The sequence below is a fragment of the Montipora capricornis genome, chromosome 2 (assembly GCF_036669925.1).
Source record: "Montipora capricornis isolate CH-2021 chromosome 2, ASM3666992v2, whole genome shotgun sequence".
Classification (NCBI taxonomy): domain Eukaryota; kingdom Metazoa; phylum Cnidaria; class Anthozoa; order Scleractinia; family Acroporidae; genus Montipora; species Montipora capricornis.
The window spans coordinates 430,001-447,500 of NC_090884.1; the positions used below are offsets into that span (position 1 = coordinate 430,001).

The 17,500-nt window shown below is 39.9% G+C and overlaps 3 protein-coding genes across 5 annotated transcripts in view; all 3 read left to right on the forward strand.

The window, feature by feature from the left end:
• The window catches only part of LOC138038344 (titin-like), a 20,796-nt gene extending 16,447 nt beyond the window's left edge, over positions 1-4,349 (forward strand). Inside the window, exons 5-7 of the mRNA XM_068884157.1 lie at positions 676-822; positions 1,817-2,005; positions 3,327-4,349. Of these exons, the coding sequence (XP_068740258.1) occupies positions 676-822; positions 1,817-2,005; positions 3,327-3,409 (419 nt within the window). The 3' untranslated portion in view covers positions 3,410-4,349. The remainder of the gene's footprint in view (positions 1-675; positions 823-1,816; positions 2,006-3,326) is intronic.
• Positions 1-17,500, forward strand: part of LOC138038338 (hemicentin-1-like) — a 119,986-nt gene that overhangs the window by 37,634 nt on the left and 64,852 nt on the right. The gene's annotated exons all lie outside the window — the stretch shown is intronic.
• LOC138038343 (neural cell adhesion molecule 1-A-like) overlaps positions 11,853-17,500 on the forward strand; it is a 13,384-nt gene continuing 7,736 nt past the window's right edge. Inside the window, exons 1-3 of one of the 2 annotated variants that reach the window (XM_068884155.1) lie at positions 12,208-12,416; positions 14,184-14,384; positions 17,431-17,500. The exon at positions 17,431-17,500 is cut by the window's right edge and continues 89 nt beyond it. In XM_068884155.1, coding sequence (XP_068740256.1) covers positions 12,350-12,416; positions 14,184-14,384; positions 17,431-17,500 — 338 coding nt within the window. In that variant the 5' untranslated portion in view covers positions 12,208-12,349. Of the gene's footprint in view, positions 12,417-14,183; positions 14,385-17,430 lie in introns of both variants that reach the window. The other variant, XM_068884156.1, reaches the window with a different exon arrangement.

Sequence of the window (17,500 nt, forward strand, 5' to 3'; positions counted from 1 at the left end):
TTGCAATGACTTCGAGACTATTCCAAGCTTTTCAATATGACAAAGGTGTAGCAGTACGTCAGGAATGAAACCGTTATGAGCGGCGCGTAATTTAGGCGAGAAAATGAAAATTTATCTCCAAGTGCTGACGTCCTCCATAAAACCTCAAACTTGGCTATTTCACGTTGTTGTTTTGCTGACGACGGCAAAGAAATGGACAAAAGTGAAAAACGCACGTGCAGAGCGTGCAAAGCTATTGTTTTTGCCTACTAAATATGCAAATTTATGCCGTTCTCGTTGCCGTCGCCGTTGTCGTTGCTTAAGCTCCCTATTAACGTCTGTGGGACGTTAAAGATCCCATACACTATTAGAAAAGAGTAGGGGACAGAGTTCCCGGTGTTGTGGTCTGACGTTTCCAGCACCATGTGGTCGGCAGGATTAGCTTGAAGGGCTTTTATGTAAATGAGACCGCAATTGAGTATAACAGCTAGAAGTCAGGCTATTCAGCCAAGAGCTGGAGGCTCAACAAAAACAGAAACACAAACAGCAGAGAACTTAAAGAGGGAAAGGACAGGTTAATTGTTCTGCAAAGATCAATCATTCACTTTCGAACTAGCGCCCGTATTTGTGAAGAATTTTTAACAAATTCGTTCTGGAATCAAAGTCACACTGTTACTGCTACTGTTATTGTTCCAGTTGCTCCATGGCTTGAAAAATATGAAGAACATTTGGAGGCTAAACCAGGACAAGATGTAAAATTGCAGTGCAGTGCGCGAGGAGTCGATTTGAGCGTGGAATGGAAAGTTAAGAGGAAAGTCGACAAAACAATCAATGGCTGTGTCAGTAAGTGATTTCAGAAACATCACTATTTAAGGAATTGATGGTTGGGCCCGTTTATAGGTAAAAGAAAAAGAACAAAAAAAATTATAGCATAAAATCTCACAACCCCACAACCAAGTTGAGCGTCGCGATGAAATCTTCTATATTTCAGTTTCGACACACGCACTGTCTGTGCACTTGCTGGTGCTGAATTGATCACAGTTTCTAATGATAAACATTGAAAACTTATTTTTCAGTTTAATTTCGTTGCTGATCTACACTTGAAAACTATGTGACCCGAAATGGGGAAATCAAAAACTTCGCATTCTCAGAACTGTCCTCAGTCATGATGCTTTCAGTTAAGTTTCGGCTTTTCGCGCCCATTATTTGCGCCCTTACTAAAAAGGCCGAAAGAAAGAAAGACTAGGAGGAGGTTGCAGAGTTTACGATAAGCAACAGAATATAATAGCCGAGTGGTTATGGTTCCGGTCTTACTCTTCAAGTCCGCTCCCAACACTACAGCTGAAGTTATTCCGAGGCCAGGAATCCTGAACGCTTAACAGCAGTCACCGTTTTTCGTTTCTACTACACTTGTAAAATAGACACGTGGTCTGCTTAAAGATTTGTTATGTTTGTTTCCATAATTTGTTTCAATTGTCCTTAAAAGCGATTGAAGGGAGTGGTCATTGGACAATTAAGTACATATTTCACAAATATCCTTTGAACGAGCGATGAATATTCAAGAAGCACCTGAATGAAGTAATAATTTTGATGAATTGTTGAATTGCTCAAAAAGATTAGATACTAGGAAATTTTCAGACATTATATTGGTTGATAACCGAGATTTATAATGAGTGGGCCAGTCAGAATACCAGAGTAACGATATCCGTGGTTGAAAATTCAATATTCGCTGATATTTATGGTGTCGTCAGGTACTGAAAAACAAAAAAATGTACGTTTTGCACGGCTGACATTGCGAACTGAAACTTTAATTCTTGTCTTGTTGGGATTATTGTAGATTCTAGTGTACCAGACAATCGCTACAAGATTTCTCTCAAAGAATCCTCTGGTCCCTCCGTGATGTCCATTACAGACGTGAAAAAAACTGACAGTGGAAACTACTACTGCTGTTTGTCTTCAAACTGCTCTGCTGTTATCGAGGAACGTCGTTGCCACAAGTTTACATTGAATGTCGTGTCAGTAAGCGGTACGTTTCAACTTGTCCTTTTTCTTACATTCGTTCCGGCTACTTCTGCAACCGTATGTTCCAGCACTGGGCAAACTCAAATTGACTGGCTAAGTCTGTCTCTTTCTTTTTGGCACTGTAAACCTTTTGAGATATTACGCCAAGCCTGTCAACCCTCTTGGAAAGATCTGGGCGGATCACAGCTCAGGGAACCCATTGCCCTATACTCTCTCCGAAGAGTGTCGCTCTTTTTAAAGTTCCGCAGAAGGTAGCAAAACCAGACCTGCGTTTATGGTCCATGTACGAAAAGACTCGAAAGTCTAATCATTTCCAGATTAAGTTCACAGAGGCAGCATTTTCTCCCCAGTTATTTTAAGACCCCGAGTGTTAGTCCGGCCGGGGCTCGTACCCCCGATCGGCCCCCGATCAATCCCCTCAGTTGGTCAGAAGGTAGCAAAACCAGACCTGCGTTTATGGTCCATGTACGAAAAGACTCGAAAGTCTAATCGTTTCCAGATTAAGTTCACAGAGGCAGCATTTTCTCCCCAGTTATTTTAAGACCCCGAGTGTTAGTCCGGCCGGGGCTGGTGCCCCCGATCGTATCGGCCCCAGATCAATCCCCCCAATTGGTCAACCATCGGCAGTCATATTCTAAATCGGCGGAGGATAAATTTCCGAGGGAAACGTATTGACTTGTAAATGAAGGCTATTTTCATTTGCACGGGTGACTAAAGATATTCCCCGGAGAATAAGCCACCCCCATTGTAGCCTACGTGTAGCCGTACCCTACCCCCCTCCCGTTTTTTCCTTCGGGGGGTAGGGTACGGCTACACGTAGGCTACCCGCATTGGTGAATGGGATCCGGTGATTGGTAGTATTTCCAGAAAACTTAATTCCCGTAATTTGAAGAAATCCTGTTTCAAAGCAAGTCTATATATATATAGATATAGATATAGATATATCAGAAACCCATAAGGGTTGAAACATGTAACGGCCCCTTGTGTGCTGGGAAACAAGCTTCCGAATATTCAATTTGCTAAGTACCATATTTGGAACAACAAGAGCGAGAGGTTTCCAAATATGGTACTTAGCACTGAAACATTCAACCAATCAGTTCACACTGAATATTCGGAAGCTGTGAACGCGCGTTACATGTTTCAACCCTTATGGGTTTCTGGATATATATATATATATCATGAAAGGTTTCTGGTAGTCTTCATGAGAAAACGTACTAGCTATTACACTGAAATGCATTCCGAAGACTGTCTCAATTCAGTAAGTAGAGATCAGTGTAAGCCCAAATGACAAGATAACTGAAAATACTCATTTTCTTCTCCCACAGGATCGGATAGCGCACAGACCTCAACATCACTTGTTGTAGTTATTGGCCTACTTGCTTTCTTTTTGATCCGTCAAAATTTCTGAAATTAAAGAGACTGGTACATAAAAGAGAAGTGACATGCAGCGCCCAAATTGAAGCTATTACTTCAAGTGCCATGAATAGACTTTTAAAAATGATTTCCTCTCATAAATGACTTCCTCGCGAAAGGCGCAAGCCTCATTAAGGAACTTCCATTCCTTCGTTATAGCACAAAACGCTTTTTCGTAATAATAATCATGATGGATCAAATATAACACTTCAGGGTAGTTTAAGATGGTGGCGCCTGAAAAATTTGATAGTGAAAATAAATGATTCTGAAATTTATGTTTCTGGTGGAAGCGCTGTCTTTGAAATTTGAAAAAAATCGAACATAATTCACTGTTAACGTTTCGTCCACTACTCAAAGGTGATCTTTTTGTTGGACTAAAGGCTTTCTTTAAGTATCATTTTATATATTGTTTTTATAATGACCACGTCAACGAAGTTTAGATCAATTTATTTACTTGAGCTGGTTTTCACGCTACGTCATGGCCGCCATGTTGGTGGACGAAAACAAATTAAAGATCTCTCGTTAGCTTCTTGTACATTAGATCATTGTTATCTGTGTCTCTTGAGATTGGTTAAAAGCACAAAAATAAGCGAATTCATTTTGCCAAAGTTGACTGACTCTCTAGCAACGATTAAGCCCCTGTTTTACGTTCTTGCATTGCATTTGTGGCAAACGACGGAAAGCAAAGTAACGTTAAGCTGAAATTTACGTTTTTCCAAAAATTAAAGAGATTTATTTGACATTAATTAATTTCCGACCTGTTAGCAAGTAATAATAGTAATAATAAGCAGTAATAATTATTAGTTATTAGTAATAATTAGTAGTAATAATTCCTATAAGATATATTAAAAAGAAACATTTAGTAGAAAACTGATTCCATCAGGCAAAAAATTTGTAAGGCAAAGAATTTCAGTATTAAAATATACTAAACGACAGTATCGCTTGCTATTTTTTATTACTGTGGGTCTCCGTGAATTTGATCGAAGTTCCCACATCGCGTACGTAAAAGCCGTTCTCAAAAAAGCTACTGAGGTCGAACGGAAGGAATCAAGTTCACTTGGATCCGTTAGGGCGTAGTCCTTCGCTGGCAGCGTTTCATCAAGCAGTCCAATTTGGCGTCGAGGCCTCTCAGTTTCTAAAGCGACTTCAAGAGAAAAATTCTTTATGTTGCCTTAAATGAAGGAAACTCATATCCAAGACGACTTTCTATTGCCTCTGTTATGTTTTGGGTCATCCACTAAATTAAACCGTTTTTTCGTTTTGGAACAAGACGCCTGGAGGCGTTTACGCGGGATGGGTCGATGTAAGCACTAAAATACTTTTTGTAGCGATAATCACAGTCTGTTTACACTAGTAAACAAGCTTGCGTCCGGAAGGCTCCTGCTTAAAGTGCCAACGCGGTAAACCTGGATTTTGAAGAGTGGAGTGGCAACGACACAAGGAATTTTCTCACATGAAGTAAATTACGAAACTGATCAGGGCTTAAAGGTAGCCTGCGAACTCAGACGTATTTCCGGCGCCAACGACCGCCGGAAATACGTCTGCGTTCGCAGACTAGGCATAAAGGGTGATCCCTTTGAGGATATCAGTGTAATTGACTGCATCCGGAAAGGGCAATTTTCAGTCTTCGGTTTTATAAATTTTACTTTAGCCAATGCAATGAAGAACATTCAAATCTCACGAAACCAGCAGGCAATCTCCTATTTAAGAATATTTTCAAAAGCTCGCAAAATTCATTGCCAGTCACTGTAAATGAAAAATGTTTTGTTATACAGGCATAGTTTTGGAGAATAATATAAAAACACTTTAACTGCTTAGAGCGAGCTTCGATCGAGTGTCGTAAAAACAAAACCAAAGTTATTACTTCGACCAATCACAAAGGAAGGAGACAATCCGGTAAACCAATCAAAACTTGGAGTAATTACACGTAGCCGACACAAAGCGCGGGAAAATTTGCACGCACGAGCCACTATTGGTTTTAGTTTGACTTCTGATTGGTTGACAAAGTGGCGCGAGAACTTTGAACCAATCACTGAGTTAAGGACGGTGCCTACTATTCTTATTGCGCATACGTTCTACGCACTTCGAGATACTCGGGTTTCCTATCGCCGATGCTTACTAATACAGTGATATTTTTGCGCGGTTTAAAACTGTCTTGAGAATGAGGATCTTAGTAAGTACCCTCGGTATCCAAAAAGAAAACTGGGGGAAGCCATGCATTTCTGAGAGATGATTAAGCTTCAATTTGAGAAAAAACGCCATACATTGCTTTGTATTTTAAAGTTTTTTACATATATTGTTCATGAATTGTCTTTGAAAAATACGTGGTTACCCCCAATTTTCTTTTTGGATTTCAATAACACTTGTTAAGATCTACATTTCCTACATAATCACAAACAGGGGCAAAAATACCTTTATTAGTAGCCACTTGTACCGTCCTTAAGTAATGCAAAACCAAAGCAATTCGCTAATTACTTTAGACACTCAATTGAAAACCACTCTATGCAAAGTTCACAAACTGAACCATTCAAGGGAGCGCAAGGAAAAACACTCATTCTTTGTTGGTCCCCCGAAGTTAAGCCCTATTGGACGGGGAATAGTAGTTGGATGGGAATCCGGCCCTGAGATCTCCTTCGTGATGACACTATCGAAGTCGCGCTGCTCGGCTGAGTCTACTAATATCCCATAGCACTGATATTGCCGCTAAATACATATAGTGCGACGCGATACCTTTATTACTGAACAATTACAAGGAAGCGGCATAAAAAGAGTCTCCCCAAGTTTATGAGTTTATATCCTGACTGTAGTGTCAGTATGGATACTACAAACAATAAACATAGCAATGATCGATAAAAAGAGTATCATAGGTAATGAAGGGTAATATCTTCGATAGAGTGCCACGGTTAAATTTATCTGAATGAAGATTTTTACACGATTTATCGTACTGTGTGAAAGTTGCTTTAAATTTCGTGTTTTGGCAAACTGTTTGCTAACCAGTTAAACTCTTCATGTGATAATTTGCAACTATAACAAGCCACTGAACTCGTTGGTTCAATTGGTGAACTCATTCCTTCGATTGGCAAACTCGTTGGTTCGATCGATGGCAAGAACAGGTTCCCAGTTGGAAGCGCACTAGATCGAAGTATTCACGGTTCAATACAACCAAAACTGACAGAGCCAATAAACCCAAGAATTCACTAATCTCCGTTCACTATTTGACAAGTGAACATACTGCCGAACTTCTTTCTCCACATTTCATTAACATTCCTGGAGGGCTACCCGTGATATTGCACGCGATTCCAAGGTGGTCTGGAGCCAATGAAATCGCTCAATAGGAAAGCATTGCGATTTGTGACTATCACCCAAAACCTTGACCCGCTCGCCTACGGCATCCCGCGTAAAAATCGAAGCCATACAGAAAAAACTCTCGACTGATGTTCTATTTACATTGTGGCATAAATAAGAAATAATACTGTTTTCCCAGTTATTCCCAGACTGTTAAACAAAAAAAAAGGTTTTCTTTGTCTTGTGGTCATGAAATTGACAAAGGAGTCAATAAAATAAGTTATCTAGCAAATAATCCAGAATAACAATAATTAATCTTCGCTTAAGCTTTTGTCTGATCTGACAACATAATCTGTAAAGTCGCTCAAGTAGCATTGTGATGAACTGTAAGATTAATTAGCGCGAACAAAGTTCAGACGCATTTGGCAAGGATTTCATCGACGCCTCAGTCTTATCAACAAGCTCTTTCGGGGTCACGGAAAGTACTTTCTTATATACCTTTCAGAGAAAATACTCTCTTTATGTTAATAGTATGTCGTGGATCACAGCGTCGTATGTGAATTATCCAGAGTATAAACGGATCGTCAGTTTGCCCAAGGGACAGGTAGACGCAATGGTAGCGAGGCTTAATGTTAAAAAAACATTGACTGGCGAGGAAAAGGCCATGCGCTCAACAGTAAAGCATTTAAGTCAAAGGGAGATCGATGAAATGTTGGAAAGGTTGGCTGATACTGAAAGGAACCGAGGGAAAACTCCGGAGAGACAAAGAACGGGCTCGGCGCAAGTCATGGGAATCGTAAATACTTACGCGTGGATGAACGCACGCGTTGTGAAGAGTCGTATCCGGCTAGAGCAGATGGCAACTGGTATTAATTTCAACTGTTTTGAATTCTTGCAGTGACGGCCAAACTGCGAAAAGCGGATAATATTCACGTTTTAAATTGATTTGCACAGACTCAGTAGAAAGTTACACCCTTTAATTAAAAGAAGTGGCGACAATAAACACAACCACTTTGTGGATACAAGGAAGGCTTACGTTTTTGCAAACGTTGGCCGTGTACCCGGGCCGTGTAGCACTTATATTTGAACAGACTTAACTGATTAGAGTGTAATGTAAAGTGTTAGTTTTCTACCTCATATGAACCATGTGAGCTTTAGCCCTACTAATAGAAATGGATAGACGTTTTGCAACAATTTTTCTCGAGGTTTATAGCTACAATGTTGGAACTTTTGGAAAAAACCGTTCATTGAGAAACTGAAAATGACCCCTGTTACAGTTTCGTGCAGACAGCCCCCCTCCCGTGTCATCCAACGTTGTTCATGGCCATTCAAACTTCAGTGGATTTGGCAAATAGCTTGTCGATTTACAGAATATAAAGACATAGTTATAGATAGTTTCACTCCGTGTGTGTGTGGTATGGACCTCTTTCATAAATGGAGGCCTTCTTTCCATTCTTTTGTATTTATGTTAATTAGACCTACTGCCCTTTTGAAACTTGCTTGTCATAGGGAGGCTTGAAAGCTTGTTAGCATTAAAACAAAAGAACGTTTTCTTTGGCCGCCATTATGAAAGAGGTCTATTTTCTGAAGAATTTTGGCCAAGATTGTGGAACGAATTAGTTGCAAAACATAATATTACAGCAGCGAGTGTGGGTGGAAGGTACTGTTGCTGCTACTACTACTACTACTACTACTACTACTACTACTACTACTACTACTACTACTACTACTACTACTACTATTACTACTACTACTACTACTACTACTACTACTACTACTACTAATAATAATAATAATAATAATAATAATAATAATAATTAGTATATACTAAAACAGCGGATAGCGTTCAAAGCGCGCTGTGATTGGCTGCTCAAACTCCGAATATTCATTGCTATTCACCTTCGAGTAACTCGCGCGGGATTTGCGCACGAAATTATTGTAATCGTTTGCAGGAATAAATGAGTTAAAAGCATCTTTTTGTTCTATATTATCTTAATGTTTTAGTATACACTAAAACAACTATTCACCTCAGTGTCGGTGGCTAGTGGTGGATATTTACCTCGCCGCTTCGCGATTCGGTAAATATCCACCACTAGCCCCACTAGCCACCTCCACTTCGGTGCACAGTTGTTGATTATAATTACGAGAAAATAGGCATGTCAAGATGAATAAAGTGTAAAGTGCGTGAAAAGCAAACTCGTGCTCAGTAACGGTGGCTTGCTCGTTTACGGTGGTTTGCTCGTTTAAGCACTACTGATAATGTACCAAAAGTTGCATGGAAGTGGACTCCAGAAAAGCGAGCCAAAAATGATAGAGAGTTCTGTCGTGGGTTCTTGGTTCGGTATCTCAAGGGATGCGAGCAAAATCTTGTCAATATTCACGTGTGGTCAATTAAAGTTACGGTTCGATGTTCTAGTTGATTTGAAAAAAAAAAAGCCATACTGGGAAACTTTTGTCTAGTAAGAGATCGAAAAAAAGGTGGAAGAACAAGTTTCCTGTGTCTCATTTGCTCACTTCCTCATAATGTAGACGTCATTGTTTCAATTTGAAGGTCGGCCGTGAAATCGACCTATTATAGATGAGATAGAGCGTTTCTTCAATAAAAATTGAACCTAGATTTAAGCTAAGATGAGGTGTATTGATTTAATGTATTTCGAGTAAGGGATATCAGTAAGCTTGAAAGAGATACCGATTCAGTATCTGCCTTTCGGGTGTTTTTTTGTAGTACTGCCCCATACGGCAAGTCGGATAAATTCTTGCAAAAAACTGAATTAACTCTCAGTCTGACTTCATATCTACCCCCAAAACGTGTTTTGAGAAACCTCGGAAAAGAGCTTTAGTATACTCTATTTTATAAGCTGTGTTAATCTGTGGTTTTTGGACAGTCCTGACAATAAAAATGGGGCGAATTTTGAGTAGCATGGGAACACATCCTTCCCAAACTCTCGACAGAGACGAGGTCTTGCTCGTGAAGTTACTTTGCGCATTGCCTTGAATTCCTCTTTTGAAAAGTGGAGAAAACCTTTCGTTTTGCCCCGTTTGTAGTACCTACCCCATATTGGAAAGTTAAGATATGAATGGGAAATATGTCGCCAATGAAAGCAGGCCGAATCAGCCAGGGTTTCACCTTTGCCTGAGATTCTTCAGTCAAATTTTGAAGGCGGACAAACTTAAGTGCGATGCAGCTCAAAATTTTGAGGACTGAGGAGACGGGCTAAAATTAGGTATGGCTGTCGAATTTGAATAGACTGGCGATCAAACTGATTTAGCGCTGAGGACAGAGCACAATTGAACTTTGTCCTTTGCGGGGGGCTGGGATCACACACACCAGCTAGCGTGAAAAAAATACGAACAATGTAAATCGAAACTTGAAATTTCACTGAGTCGTTCCATTAAAAGGGGGGTCTACACTAAACTGGTGACGTAATTTGGAGGACTGGGAAGAAAAATTTTAACGCCGTTTCCCACAACCGCGCGGGGCCTTAGATGTTGTTTCCAAACTCCCTGCAGTACCTTCCTTCCTTCGCCAAAACTCAACAGATTATTCCGTGTCTACCACATTTCCTGTTACTGAATGAACATGCAAGTAGAAACGACGAGATCTATCCTCGCCTCTGCCATGCGGTTGTGGGATACGGCGCTAAAGTTTTTCTCCCCAGTCCTCCGAATTACGTCACCAGATCACCTGGAAGGGAATTTATGTTTACATTCATGTGATTGTGAGCGCATGATTAATCTGCTTCAATGGTGACAAACATCACGTCGATCATGAAACTGAGAAGGGACACCAAAACATCATCCACAAACTTGTGAATTCTCATTGTAACACGATGATGCTCTTGCGGGAAGATCCAACTGTGATGTTCTACTTTAGCAAAACGTGAGGTCGCAAGACACACCAAAGCACTTAATAGAGATTTCTTTGAAAACACGGACGTTATACTTCAAGAGGTCAGTGACAGGTGATCGTGAAATTTACAGAAAAACATGAAGAAAATCTATCATCAATATGATCTAAAATTGAGCTTGTAAAATCATTTCATCTGCATGAAGAAAAAAAGATCTCTGTTGTCGGTCTTGCATGGAGAATAACTGAATATATGACCAAATCATTGGATAGGGACGATAAAAATGAATTAATTTTTTTTGCAATCAGTAGTCAAACCTGAAAATTAACCAAGGCCTCAACTTATACCAAAGAAGAAAGAGAGTGAGCTGTCAAGTAGTGGAAATTTTAACCTGCGCACTCAGTCGTTCGCTAGAAATTTGCGGGCAAATAGCGCCGCCAATATAAGCAATAGAGGACGTTTTCCGTGTTTCCATAGCCTCATCTAAACACGAGGGGGAGTTGGGAGAATTCCAGACAGTTATGCAAATCCGAGACGCAGTCATGTGATTCGAGTGCAGGTAAAATATTTTATAAAAACCACTAGTATATGCTAAAACAGTGGATAGCGTTGATTGGCTACTCAAACTTCGAATATCCTTTGCTAGGCACCTCAGATCGAGCAACTCGAGCGGGATTTTCGCCCGAAAATATCAAGTTGTAATCGTTGCAGAAATAAATGAGTTCAAATTATCTTTTTGTGCTATATTAGGGAGTTTAAGAAACCACGACGGCTACGGGAACGAAAATGTCACTTCAAAATATACGTTTGAGCTGTTCTAGGTATTTCGGGATTATTCAATCTTGTTTATATGATACAATATGTGCGAAGTGTCCAATAACTGGATTGGTACGGACGGATTTGAAGTAAAGGGCGAGACTGAAAGATTCACTGCAGTTTGTCTACGTTGTCCTCAAAACCTCAAAGTTGGTAATTTCACGTAGTAGTTTTGACGAGTACGGGAGAGAAATATTAAAAAATGCGTGCCGCACGTGCGACACGATCATTTCTTCCTCTTTTAACAAATAATTAAACTCCCTATTATCTCACTGTCGGTGGCTAGTGGTGGATATTTACCTCGCCGCGAAATGTCCACCACTATCCACCTTCACTTCAGTGAATAGTTGTCAGTAAGCTTAACGTCCTCAATGTTTCCTCGTTCGCCCAAATCCCTTTACTTTTGACAGCGCCACCTGTGCCATATGATACTACAATAAAATAATATGTACACAGTTGTTATGAGTCACACTGTGTTCATAAGTCATGAGTGCACTTCTTTACGTCCACTTGACCGAGCGTGCTTTCGACTTGTTCTAAAATTTAATAACGACGTTTCTTACTTTCCTGATTTCTGAATACTTCTTTTTGATCTGACCAGTGGCGTTCGGACGGACCAAACAAAGGTTCATGTTGTATCGATTAAGGTTCGCAGTTTCTAACTGAAAAAATGATGTGTTGATCAGGAACTATGGTTTTGCGATCCAAAACAAGGCCCAAAACCTAATATGTTTTTTTCCGTGACCACGAATTATGCCAAGTTAAACGTCATCAATATTTGTCAAGACTCGTAGCCGATTGGACAATTTTGTTCCTATAACCAATGAACGACCCTCTCCCATTCAATGATTGACAGGCCGCGTCCTAGCACAACAGTTCAAGCAAATAAATATGAAGACTTGTGCCAGTGCCATTTCTTCACGTTTATAACTGTGGCAAACGGCAACTCATAATATTTTGCCATTCGACGCATTAATCGTAGCATTATGACGGAATTCCTCGGAAGAGTGATCATTTTTGTTGTTCTATGCTCGGCAATTAGTGTATCTAATGGTAAGTTTTTGGTGATTGTCTTTTTATACCCTTTCTAGCTGTTACCTTCAACCCTGCAATTATTTAATGATTAGTTTCACTATTGAAAAATTGTAACCTAGTAAATAATTCATGTGCTGAGCAAATTCGCATGACTCACTGATGGCTTATTTCAGTTGAAAGCCCCAAAGCTTCGCGAAAGTCGAAATTTTCATTGTTTTGTTCTGGATGTTTCAACATTTTTGAAAGCTGCTTTTACTCGGCGATTTCAGGGTAGCTGCATAATGCTTGCCCAAAAAGTCTCTCGAAACCATCACGATCCAGACAACTTCGTAATATGAAAAGATAAATATAAATCTTTCCTTAACTGACTTTTTTGGGATAAAAACTAGTTTAGCGAAAATGGAATGTTTTACACAAATCAAACAGTTGGTGCTACAAACCTGACTGAATTATCTCAAAGGTTGCCAAATGACGATTTATTTTATTTCTTGCCAGATAAGAGTTGACTTGATTAGCTCAGGCCGGGGCACCCACCGAGAATATAGTTCAAAACCACTTAAATTAAACATAGCATTGTTAAACGTATTTTAGTATTTAAACGGTAGATATAGGCATATTTTTATCCCCTAAAAAATTTTCATCTGGTTTCATTTGGTCATTTGCAATATGTGGGTAAGTTTTATTCTTTACCAAACGTTACATTTCCCTTCAAGGCAATTTCGAGATCAAAGCAATCCCGAGGAAAGACATGCAAGACATATAAAAGTATACTATTTATGTGTACACGTCACTGCCGACTTTGAACCCCTTGGCGACAAAATAAATCCGACAATAAGTCTGTTCGTTTTGTTCTTTTTGTTTATTTATTGACGAAGGTTAGTTTATTGGCAACTTTTCAGCTACCCTGGGTACCAGAGGGTTTTTCTCGAACCGCGAAGCCGTCGTGCTATGGTGGTATTAGCCTCTCCGTTTTAACCGCTCCTCGCGAAAGAAAAATAAAACCTCTGGCACCTAGGGTACTTTTCAGCTGATGCAGACCTACTGTAATTTTACACAATGAACACTCAAAATCTCCTACTCTTCTCGAACAGTGCGGAGATAGTCCTTATCCGTGAAGACTCGAAAGTCTAACCATTTGCAGATGGAATTACAAAGATAAGTTATTTAATGACCCTGCGTGTTGGTCCCGTGGTTGTTCGAATCCGCGACTTTCATCATGATGCGCTGCACTCACGACTGACTTCAAGTGCAGACGATTGAAATACGAAATTCTCGGCTCTTTTTTGTAATTTGAGCTCAAGGGGGACAATGACCAGTTGATGCAAAAATATATATATAGCACGATGATAGCCTTTGCCTCGTGTACTTACATGTAGATTACGGCCACTATTGAGAATTTGCCGGGAAAGTAATCGGTTCTTTACTCCTTCCATTTTATGCCACTGAGACCATGAGATCGTGAATCAAGGCCCCTAATTGGCTAATATTCTTCCACGATGAAAAAACAAGCACGTACATTTCTTTTCATAAAATAATTAGGATAGTACGCGCACTCTCGTTGGCCAATAGCTGTGTTTAGATGAGAGTATGTATACACAGCTACAGTCGGATAACCTTGGAAATTTAATACCGTGAAATGCAAATAATTGACCTATGGATAGAGCACGTTCATCAGTACTTCTCCAGAAATTAAGAGGTATATATAATTGGCGGAAACATACAACGGATGCATGATCTTACCTATTTTTCTTTTTATTTATTGTTTTTGTTTTTTTTTTTTTTCAGCTGAATTTGAGATAGTGACGCCATTTCCGCCAGTGAATAGTTATCCAATAGAGTTCGAATCTTTGCAAATCACCTGTGTAGCTTCTGATCCTGACGGACAAGTGATCCCACAGAAGATTGAATTTGTGAGGATAAACAAATTTTCTTCTACCATTGTTATAACGGAGAATGAAAGGATCTACTTTACAAACAAAACAGAAGGTAAGAAAAGCAAGCTTTCTCGCAAATTAGATGACACTGGGGAGAGGATGGAGAAGGCCGGTTAACAAGTAAAACCCTTACCGGGGTCGTTAGGGGTAATGATCAAGTGAAATGGATGGTGACTGCAACTGTTCTCAATTTTTTTGTAACATTTATAAATTCTGGGGGAGAGATCCTGGGACTCCACTGTACCTCCCGTGTTAAGCGTACAACACTGAAAATAGCAGAAATAGATAACGAGTTTATACAAGCCTGTAATTCTTACAACATTTGACCCCAAATCTCATGCTTTTCTCGAGTTTGAGTAAAACTTGTTACTTAGGGCCGATCAAGGAACATCCGTTCTAGTTCACTTAATTTCTCAAATTTGAACGTGAGCGATTCAAATAGCAACGGTAGCTATATTTGTAGATTCTTTTCTTGTACGCAAAGAAGTAAAATGACCTCAAGCATCCAGGAATATGACCGAATATCTAAGGGAGATACTGTATTGGCTGCTGGAGATATCGTTACCGGGTCTTTTTTGCCGTTATTGACGAGTCCCGGTAAAGTTCTTATTCACTAAAATATGTATCGATCGCGATCTGTTTTGAATGATCCCGAATGTTTTTTTCAGGGTTCAAGGGGTTCAAGGTACACAATATTTCCCGTGATTTCAAACCCTAACTGGACCCTAATCGTTGGATGGATAAATTTACGAAAGCATAGCACTCTGTCGTCAGTGTCGAAATTTCAAATTTGGTAATAAACAATTTGTTAGGATAAATTTGCCCGTCGAAAGAGATTGATTTCTATCATTGCATTCATATTGCACAAGCTAAGGGATGACAACTGAAACAGTCTAACGCAAACCACGTACGAAATGATAGACAAAACAATTTTACTTTTAACTAGTTCTCGATCAACCCTGTGGGTGAGTCTTCAGGGCGATCGATCAGTTTTGGTTACGGCATTGAGGGAGAGATATGTCGGCCCCTTTTCAAAAATGTCTTTTTCCTGCTCGGGGAACATAACATTCGGAGACTACGTGACGCTCGCGAAACTGAGTGAGCATAGTAACGCTACATATACATCAGGCTTTACAATGGCATAAAGGATTTCACGATGGACAGAGTAACATTGTTTAAACTAAGAGTCATTTAAACGTATGAAGGTTCGCAGTTCAATGCAGACCTTTAGTGTAATTGTTGTGGTTTAATTTCGTTTTTGGTTTGAAAAGTTCTTTTTTTTTCAAACCAGTTTAAATTTTTGAAACTGGTTTAATTTTTTAGAACACTGCCCATTTTAGCATATTTGGAAATCTTTCTGAAATTAATTTTATGGAGTATGTAGAAATAAACTAGGGCAATCATTTTAAGATTATTTTGATGGAATGTTGTCTGCAATGCTATCAAAGACAATAAGAATTTATGCATGCGAACAATAATTTTTAGTGTTTAGGGTTAAATGCTTAGCTTAATGATTAGGGTTAAGCTCTCAATTAGGTTTACGCACTCATTTGAAACAGCATTTCAGGAGGTGTATGACAACCGCAGACTGCCTACAAATAGCGCTGATAAACAGTGCTTAAGTCTATAAAGCACCCATTACAAATAGCGAGGGGCAAGCAGTATTTAAGTCTGAGCACCCATTTTAAAACGGTTAGCTTTTACTGCAAGTTAAGCCCGCAGAGCAGGCGTTTTTTGGCAGGCGGACGCTTGTTCAAGGTCTAAAGCTCGTAATGGGCCGCCATTTTGAAAGCACACAGCCGGTAGAGGATTGAGACGCGGGGCGGGAGAAGGGGCGGAGAGGTGAATTTCTCTCCCCTTCCCTTTCTTCCACTACCATTTCATACTGTCCTCCTCTCACTGAGTGCAATTTTCTCTGACTGGCCTCAGGCCTCTGTTAGTCTTGCTATCCAAGATGTCGGCCAATAGTTCTTACCAAAACAAAAATACGCCTGCTTTGAAGGCTATGCGAGTTACGGTTAGTCTGCGGTCTGTAAATGTCAGGCACTGCGTTCTAGGTAAGCGATTGGATGGCACGCATTGCCTTACTTACTTATCGGTACATACGTAAATACTGAGGAACTAGACGTTTAGAATCCTACGTGATCTGAAATCCTACTAGAGGAAAAGTCTAGTTCCCACGGTTGTAACACGCTGGCTGCGTATACAACACGTAATCAGCATATTTGCGCGTTTGCAACAATACTTCCGATTCGTATCAGACGAGTAACTGATCTACTTATCAAGATTACTATGAAAACCACGAGGTTGTCTTTAGACATCCGCTTCAAGATGTTCAGACTTGCTCATACTACTACGAAAATCACGAGGTGCGAGATAGTCTTTGCGCATCTGACGTATGACGTCATTCAAAATGGCTCAGAAAATGCAGACGGTCGTCGAAAAAATCTCAAAAAAGGTCACCCTTGAAACCACAGGATCCCCAGGATTATGAACTACGTTCTCCTTTGTCCAACGAAAAAAATCGTTTGCTCGTTAGCCAATCGTGTCCTGAGAGAAATGAAAGCGTTGTAAAAATCATGTGATTTAATTGTTCTTTCTAGGTTTTCCGAAATACTTATGATACATGTTGCTGAGACATAAATCTTCTGATTTGTTTTTATTTATTTTTAGTCTAAGAAGTAACAAGGTGATTTGTTCTTATATGGGGTCACGCGTACCCTTTTCTAGCAGCCTTATGATTTTCTACTATTTTTATTATTATTTCTTTCTCATTATTCCGTGAACTTAGTAGTGGGTTACCTGTGTGCCTGACGGCCTGTGGTGCATGCTAGGGCCAGTCTCTTGCCATTCTTCATCCACCTCTTGTAACTTAAGGAAGGTGTGAAGAGTTTTGGCGCGAGTTCTTCGTACGAAAAATTTTGGTGCAAATTGCCCACCTCGCTACACGTGAAATTAATTCTTTATTGCCCTTGGGCCCATACAATTACATATACAAAACAAGTGAGGCCAGAATTATTACTCCTTTTTTATGGTCGCCCCCACTTTTACAAAGAGTGTAGGAACTTTTTGACATAAGCAATGCTTTTTGTTTGCAGCTAATGAAACCAAGCTTTTTGTCACCCTTCACATCCGTAATGTAACAATAGCAGATGAGAGTAAGGCACG